The sequence below is a fragment of the Asterias amurensis genome, chromosome 1 (assembly GCF_032118995.1).
Source record: "Asterias amurensis chromosome 1, ASM3211899v1".
NCBI classification, from domain to species: Eukaryota; Metazoa; Echinodermata; class Asteroidea; order Forcipulatida; family Asteriidae; genus Asterias; species Asterias amurensis.
The window spans coordinates 357,048-366,349 of record NC_092648.1 but is presented as its reverse complement, the minus strand read 5'-3'; the positions used below and the strand labels follow the sequence as shown (position 1 = coordinate 366,349).

Below are 9,302 nucleotides of genomic sequence, written 5' to 3'. Positions count from 1 at the left end.
CTCCTCAAGCAGCTGTATGAAACTGTTCACCTTCATCTGGTGTATAAACACTGGTTGGCATGCACAGCTACTTTTGTGCCTACTTAGTCACGAAAAATTGATATATATTTTGTTACACAATTACTTTACAAATACTAAGTGTCTCAATAAAGCAAGTTGTTCAAACCGATCTATGGACATCCGGTCAATCGTTCAACAAAGAACCCAGAAGATGATGTCCCAGTCACTTGGGAAAGATGTTTAGATATAATTATATGATGAACCAAAATATACACAGATAGTATCACAGCTTGATAATGTTTTATATTTTCAGATTTTAATTTTAAAAGCTTAACAAAAATGTTTCACTTGCGGAAGATAACAGAAAAACACAGCTATTTGCGGCACTTATTGTTATTGTTGGCATCTCCAAGCACACACACTCCTTTACAAGTTTATCAAACAAGATTTTCATCTTGCATTCTGATTTGATTTTGCTATAAAATATTGTTGCATATTGTTTTGTAATCACTAGTTATACTGTACAGACATCTTAATGTATTGTGTTGGAAGAGCTGTAAGCATATTATTTGATTTCTGGGCAAAAGAGATAGTTGCAAAACGACAAATGGTTCAATTTGAACAATTGATTACCACTGATATTGTGTTGTTTTTAGTTTGTACATAAATATGAAAAATGATAGACTATATATATATATTGTGATGTGCTTTATTTCTGAACAAGAACTCAAACCAAAACTACAGATAAATAAACATTTTGAGAAACTGACCTTGCAGTGAAGAATTTGAAATTTATTTGAGAATTTGTTGAGATATTTCTTTTGTGGAAAGTACAATGGTTGATATAATTGAGCCAAGCTATTCTAAACAATGACTCAATTTTGTTGCCGTTTTTTGAGAAAGTTGCCTTAAATGTTGGTGTATAATATTTGTTTTTTCAACTATTTGGCCAGGTTTAACTTCATATCAAAAATATTAAACTTACGTAATTCAGGTGTCATACGTTAATACTGCTCTATTCTAAATTGTTTCAATACTTTACACGTTGCAATTCTATATTGTATGTACTTAAACTAATAACGCTATAAAAATCGTTTACAAAATATAGATTTATATCAAATATTGAATGTATTTTATAAGATAAGCTCTTCTTTTGAACATACACAACAATTTGACCCACCAAAACAACTAAAAGTAACAAACATACCAACAAACAAAATGGTAAACACTTTGCACTTTCCAATATTTAAATTTCAGGTCATTATAAAGTCTTTTTCAGTCTTAACTAATTTTGAAATTTGAATTAAGTATAGGATTTGAGCAGAGTTTCATCCTACACGTTAAGATTGTTCTGTAGTTTTTGAATATGCATGCAATCCGGAGGTCATAGGTTCAAATCCAGCCACCTAAAATTTGTTTGTTCAACCCTGAATTGGTTGTATCAAGTTATGCATGACTACAATATGTACAAGAGGTCAACCAATTCATATACAAAATCGCTATCACTGATTCACTAAGTTTGATAAAGTTTTGAGCATTATTTTAAATTTACATCGAGTTGGCATTAAGCCATTCATTAATTTCTCAGGTAAATGTTTTCTGTCCTGACCAATGGAGACTTAGAATGTGAGTCCCTACTCCACAGGTCGGACATAGTTCTTACATCGACCCAAGGGTTTCAAGGTCAGTTCATGAAGAATCTCATGACCTTGACCTGGCAAAAGGTCAAAGTCGAATCGATGGAGCAACTTGGCCAACAGAACCCTGGCTTCGATCTGAAAACAAAATAAACGGATAACACATTTACACGAAATATGTGGACAAGTTAATTGAACTATTGTGGCTTTCTAGTTGCTGTGAGCACAGACTGACCACGCCTTATAACCCAACCCCTAACTGACCACGCCCTATAGCCCAACCCCTAACTGACTACACCCTATAACCCAACCCCTAACCCCATTGGGTAGGAGTAATTGTCGTGCTTCGATCAGCTAAGATGCAAGAATAACAATCAAATAACAAAAGTATAAAATAAATAATGCACATTTATTACTAAATTGTAGAGTCTGAAACGGTTTTTTATTGTTGCTCTAATTGCTGGGCTGGCCACCCTTTAAAACCCAACGGGCCTAATTGAGTGATTTTATTACATCACATCCATGTGTTCTAAGAGTTTGATGAGTATACTTACAATGGCAAACTGTTGACCAATGCAGTTACGACTGCCCAAAGAGAATGGAAAGTAAGCATACTGTGGTCTGAAAGGGTTAAGCAAAATAATAGTTTCAACTCATTGTAAATCGTCGTTGCTGTTGGGTTTGATATCGGCTTGTTTGCAGGATTTCTTAATATCATTGCAATCCCTTTTGGTCGCTTATGTTTAAATATCAATTATTTAATATATCCCGGTTTTCTTGGTTAGTTAAACACATTGCTTAAGGAATTTGCATGACTCAAAACGAAATTTAATGCCCGATTTCTGAATTGGAAACGATTATGAACTGGAAAGGTAAAATGTATGTAGCTTTAACTTGAATGCAAGGAAATTAAATCGGCTGCTCATTTTCCGAATGTGACCGAGAAAACCTGTATCATTAAATTAATTTTGTAGGCTACGTGACATAATTATGTTTCCTTTTCTCACCACCCTGTATAATAACGTATTATACAAGTGAATATTTCTTACTTGTCATCACTGGCATTAAAGCGATCCGGATCAAACTGCATTGGATCGTGGAAATACTCCTCCATTCTTGCCATAGCAAACGTGTTCATCTGTAATGCAATCATAATTATCAGTTTGAACTATCGGGGATGTCAAATGTCAGTATTCACTAAACACCGAAATATCACAGATTTGGTAAAGTTGCACCGAAGTTTTTTATCTAGGAGTTTTGGAGGTTCATTTTCCAGGACAAGAACCCAAATTCACCTCATAATCTAAATTTCATATACCACTATATTTCGTGCACTTTGGATTAGTTTACTTCGATGTATACAGGAAACATTCATAATTGATGTTATATCACAATAAAACATATTATATTGTAACTTATGACTGTTTTTGTCAAAAACCTACCATAACAATAGTCCCTTTGGGTATTTTATATCCTTTGACTGTGACGTCATGAGCAAGTTCCCTCTCAGTACCCATTACAGGAGGCCAGAGACGAAGTACTTCTTTAAGAACCTAAAGTAAAACGAGTTCAAAGTCCGATTTAATTATTGATGTATAACTTGAATGATTCGTAAATTCATCGGTAGTCTCGATTCAAAACGTTACATCGTTAGATATAATTTGTGACGATTACTTATGTAACTCGTGAGACTATCGTTTCATTGAAATCAAAGTATATGCCTACTGATTGTTTGGTTGTCGGTAGCACCATAATTACTGCGTATGCATTGTGTTATCTTGAGAATTTGCAGAACTTGCAGAACTTGTCTTGCTTTATATTCTATTATACTGCCGAGTAACTTTTTCGGAAATCGGGACACTTCTGAAAAGAACTGTCTTGTTTTTAAACTATTACCTGGGCGGAAGGTAGAAAATCGGCCAGGACTACTACTTTAGCTTAGTGGATCGAGGGGAGTTTGCATTATTAACTTCACTACCGCGGAGTGAGTTCTTAAGTCTAAACGTTTCGACTTATTTTTGTCCTTGTCTTCATTACGTACCTGCATCATGTAGCTGAGTTTGACGACATCGCTGTACTCCAAATAATCCTTATCACCATATACTGACTCTACCTCGGTTTTCAATCTGTTACAATCAAAACAAAATATTGTTTTATATAATTGAAATATGATAAGATTGGTTCCAATCATATTACTCAATTATTTATAAATTCGAGAAAAAAAATCTGCAACGATATTCCTTCTCAAAAACTTTCACAGCTCTGCGATTTGAGTCGAAATATATTTTTACCTGTGCATGACTTCTGGATGGTGACCAAGTTCTAGCAGAGTGAAACTCAACAAATTTGCAGTGGTTTCTTGACCTGATGACCAAAGAGGTAAACAACTGATGTGTGTTTGTTCACTGGAACACAGATCAATACTGTTCATGAACATAGGCGAATCTGTCACTAGTATGAAACAATTTCTCGATCTAACAAATAATGAGTTTTTAACAATATGCTGCTGAACAAATCTATCGTTTACATTAAATATTTGTTCTCACAGAGATGTAAGGAATCATGAAACTTCAATATTTCTGTAAACATAACATTGATTTCCTATATTCTCGTTCAATTATTAAATAAAAATGGAAACTCAAGTTCAAATTGTGCTTAAAGTTGAAGGACTTTCAATGCTTTTAAGATAAGAGATTCCAATTACCAGCAACAAAGAAAGTGAGAAACTCATCTATGACGTTCTCCATCAGATCTTTATCTTTTCCAGACGCTTCAGTCACTGATTTTAAGATGTATGTTAAGATATCTTGAGGAACATCTTCCTCCCTTTGTATTGCTTCCAGTCTTTTCTCGATGCATTTTCTTCCAGTGTCTCTCAGGAACTTGATGCTATCTCGGACTTCTTGTTTGTGTTTACGAGCAGCTGGAAGTGGATTGATCTGCAAAGATCTTAAGACTTTAGCAATCTTATCTAATCATTATATTTAATATTACTTTTTGTTTTAGGAGCACCACGTACAATTATCCCAAACCCCAAAACATTGCGCCTACCGGTAAAACGCAAAATTGTTAGCCGAGTTTTTTTTGTTTACTACCAAACAACAAAAGTTTATTTAAAAAAAAAATTATTGGAGAATGTTGTGTTAACTTACGTGACAAACCTGTTTATAATAATAATAATAATAACTTTCGATTTATATAGCGCCTAATAACTAACACTTAATTCTCTAAGCGCTTTACATTAGTGCCCTGGTCATAGGGCCAATAACATCCCTTTTTAATGTTTCTCAGCTCCCTTGGGAGTATACAACCTGGGCAACAGTTTATATCGCTCCAAAGGCTTTTTCATTCACAATGAAACCTCTACCCTCTACCTGTTTATGTGTTACGGTTCTATATAGGGTTAGGGGTAGCTCCGATTCTGAAACAGTGACACATGTTTATCGCATCCTGGTCAATTCTGACCCAGACTTTTAGAGTGCGGCAAATAGACCTGACTTCCATTATTCTTACCGAAATGAATGGTGAGTTAATACATGAGCTCATGCCGTTTAAACACATATTAATTGCTGCAGTGAAGGGAGATTTCTCATCAGACATAACATGAAGATCCAACCCAAACGCCACCTGATGGAACAACAAGAATTACAACGCTACAGAAACGATAGTAAAGGTTTGCGGTTGATTATCTCTAAAATGAGTTGGGATGGTTCTGAAAAAAACCGTTAGTTTCAACTCCGATGTCGATCAGACTATGATCTGATCGTCTTCTCGAGAAAGCCGAACCACTTGAATGGTGTTACTGCAAACGTGGACAAAACGTACATTAGAACACTTCAGAAGTTATTAGAACCAAATTCAGATTCAAATACGGGCAAACATAATATTAAGTTTGAAATACATTTAGAGACAAAAATTGTTACATTATTTTGCGTTCTCATATTACTTTTAAATCTGGTCAACATTATAATTTTTGCATTTTACATTAGTAAACATTTCAGGAAGGAATCAATGTGGTGTCTTGTTAATTATTTTAGCGGTTAATTCTTGTTTTGGTCTGTGTTTATAACCACAGAGTGAGGACCTACAAGTAAGATCAAAGTATTCTGACGTCTAATTATATAATTATATTAAGTTGCTAAATATTTCAGCATTATCAAAATATCATTCCATTTAAATGATTCACTGGTAATAATATTCAATGCATATTTTTTATTGATTTAATGTCCGTACTTTAGCAATTACATCCAGTGTTGTTCTATTAAATTCATCCAACATGGCCACTTCAGTCTTCCCATCAGCTTTATGGCTGAGTTTCTCAATAAGAAGATCTGCACTGGCATTAAACTGATGCATCAAATCAACCAAATATCTGTATCAAGAAAAAATACCAGCAAAAACAACGATCACAAACAATAACAATTGAGACAATGGTTTATGGGTCCAACTATCTGAATCATTTTGGTGCCGATGTCCCAGGAAAATCTGCCCGCATGAGATTCTGTCACCATGGTAACGTGGTTTGAAGGAGGAGGATTTGAAAGGGCGCTGTCAGAAGGTTTGCACACAATTCGCCGTATTGGCGACAGAATCTCATGCCACAAAGGTTGAATCTTAATAGAATTCCTTATTCGAACAAAAACAAGTGGAAATTGATGGCACCTGAATGCAGAATTACCTATTCAATCTCCTCTAGTCATAACTTTATTTATTATTTTATTTTAAATCTTTAGACAAGTTGGACAGGGGCTGTCAAGGTTATAGTATAACAAAAACTGTCACCGTAAGACGTGTAAAACCAGACCCCTGCCAACTATAAAAATATAATAATAACATCAATGCATCAAAGAAGATTAAAGGAACACGTTGCCTTGGATCGGTCGAGTTGGTCTTTTAAAAGCGTTTGTAACCGTTTTTTATAAAATGCATATGGGTAGAAAGATGTTGTAAAAGTAGAATACAATAATCCACACAAACATGCCTCGAAATTGCGCGGTTTTCATTTTACCTTGTTGACTAACACGTCGGCCATTTATGGGGGTCAAAATTTTGACTCCCATAAATGGCCGACCATGTTAGTTCGCACAGTAGAAGGAAAACCACGCAATTTCGAGGCAAACTTGTGTGAATCATTGTATTCTACTTTTAAAACATCTTTCCAACCATATATGCATTCTATAAAAAACGGTTACAAACGCTTTTGTTTTGACCAACTCGTCCGATCCAAGGCAACGTGTTCCTTTAAATGACGAAATCATGAGCTGTATACGTAAACTTTAATTTTGTGCTTTTCACCTTTTATGAAATGCTGGATTGAGGAGCGCCCTCTTGGGTCCATGGACTGCTGGATTCAACTCACAAACGATGCTATCACCCAAAAGTCGAGCACCATATATCTTCATGAAAACCCAATAGAATGAGTATGGCTTTCTATGGATCACTGTATTGGTGCATAAGATTTCCTGAGGGTAAAATAAAAGAGTGGAATAAAAATAAACTGCAATTTATTCATCAAACCAACCATTTTATTTCTCTCCACAACAAGTACATTATTAACCTGTGATTACAACAACAGATATTAATATTCAATCATTACATATAGCTTCTAGAGCAAGCTAGTCGAAACATTGAGACCAAAACTAAGAACTCACTCCGCGGAAATGCAGTTAATAACGATACACTAAGCTAAAGTAGTGGTCTCAGCTGATGTTTACCTTCAGCCCGGATAGTAGCTAAAAAGCAGGACTATTCTTTTTAGAACTGAGAAGTTTCCCGAAAATCTACGCCGCGGTAGTAGAATAAAGCAAGACAGTTCTCTAAGAACAAACTCTACCTGGCAAGTAGATACACACATGGTGTTACCGCACACCAAATATTAATTGAAACCGGATATCATATAAATTTGAGGTTGCCTACCTTGACAAACTCTGCATCTAACACTACCACAAGCGGGTTGAACAACATAAAGACGTGAAATATCGGCCCACATTCTTTCATTCTACAAACAAACAGACAACAAAAATGTAAAATAAAACACACATAATAGTATATGCCTTTCGAATAATTTGTTATCACCAAGGAAATTGATGTGTTCACCCCGTATACGTTGTCATCCAAAAACTGCAACTAAATCGGATCTTTATATAATTATGCTATTCCATATGAGGCAGTTAGTGAACCAAGCATTTTGAGAATATTTAAAACCTTTCATATGCATGTATAGTTGATTCTCAGCCCAGAACTGTGCCTTCCTCTTACCATCCCCGTAAAATAGATAAAAGGAAAACAAACAATAGAATTTGTTGAGTTTTCGCAATGATGTTTGATACTCGCACATGTACGTGACAGTAAATACGGAAAAATAAATGTCTAAAACTTCTTACACGGGTTTCCTCTTTACAGGGCCTCCATCTGAAAATGTTTTTTATTTATTTGTTTATTTACGTATTTCTTATTAACCCTGTGGAGACCTCCCAGCAACTACAAACTACACACTAGAATTTAAAGACATAGCAAGAAAATTAAACCATTAAAACATTGTTATACTTACATATCTACAAATGAGCCTGCAAATGACAGATGCCTCTTCTTGTAGGAGAGCAGTTTGTACACATGACCAGTAAAGAAACTGTTAGGAATAATTGGTCAACACAATATTATATCAGTTTATCAAGATGTCAGTGAGACACGAGTTATTTACATCATTGTGTCCTTTTCCATTTACATGGTGTATAACCATGGGAAACTTTATATGTCTTGCCAATACTTTTTCACTAATTTTGTTTACAAAAGGAACATTTAATTAGATAAATAATTAGACACCCTATTTTACTTCATAACGAATGAAAGTGGTCGCAGGACACAGACACTTATTCAGTATGACAATATTATTGAAAAACCTTTCATGAGGGGGAAAAGTCCACAGGTCCGCGGGGCTTGTCTGTAGCTCAATATTTTTTTTTATCCATTTCAATTGTTAACTGTGTATCATTGCATGCCAATATTATTGAATCAAAGTATACTCGCAAATATTCAACTCACCTTTCCCGCTGGGGTGACGGAATGTGTGCATATTTCCGATGTTGATAATGAACAAATATCACAAAAGCCAAAAACAAGACAGCTATGCAGACCACAGGGGCAAGGATTATAACAGTGAACATATCGGCAGCCATTTTTAGTAGTAGCCCTCAGGTAAAAATGAACTATTAATGTAGTCAGTTATAAGCCCGTGCTTTGACTGCCACTGTGACGTTTTTCCGTTTTGGGTCAGTAGTTGTACAGAAAGGCTAACTAGCTAAAGGCTGCATTTGTTTGTTCAGTTGGTTCCAACCTGTGATCGTGTTTTTGTTGTCAATATCATGACACTACCCCCCCCCCCCCCCCCAACCAAGCCCTATTTGGGTCGTACTTGGAGTGGATTGGTTTGGACCCATTGGACCTACCACGTATAGGCCTACACCCCCCCCCCCCCCCATGTGATGGGTTGTGTATGCCATTGATTTGCCCGCCTGAAAGCCCAGACACTGAAAGCCCAGACATCGACCTTGATATCCTTGTTGGACCATTCAACTGTATCTTAAGGGGTGGGAGTCAGTCCCAAGACGCTATGGAGTTACCTTTAAAGCTTGGTCCTTAAACCTTTCTCCATACTCATGAAAACTG

General features: G+C 35.7%; 1 protein-coding gene across 1 annotated transcript; it reads right to left on the bottom strand.

Moving 5' to 3' along the window:
• Positions 1 to 26: 26 nt before the first annotated feature.
• LOC139941665 (cholesterol 24-hydroxylase-like) lies at positions 27 to 9,010 on the bottom strand. The gene is made up of 13 exons (XM_071938265.1): positions 8,679 to 9,010; positions 8,188 to 8,265; positions 7,554 to 7,635; positions 6,933 to 7,099; positions 5,871 to 6,009; positions 5,151 to 5,264; positions 4,342 to 4,576; positions 3,929 to 4,001; positions 3,679 to 3,763; positions 3,080 to 3,190; positions 2,687 to 2,775; positions 2,192 to 2,258; positions 27 to 1,775 (listed from the first exon to the last, which is right to left on the bottom strand). Exons 1-13 carry the CDS (start codon positions 8,810 to 8,812, stop codon positions 1,635 to 1,637), a joined length of 1,515 nt encoding a protein of 504 aa, XP_071794366.1. The 5' UTR covers positions 8,813 to 9,010; the 3' UTR covers positions 27 to 1,634.
• Between the last annotated feature and the right edge of the window lie 292 nt (positions 9,011 to 9,302).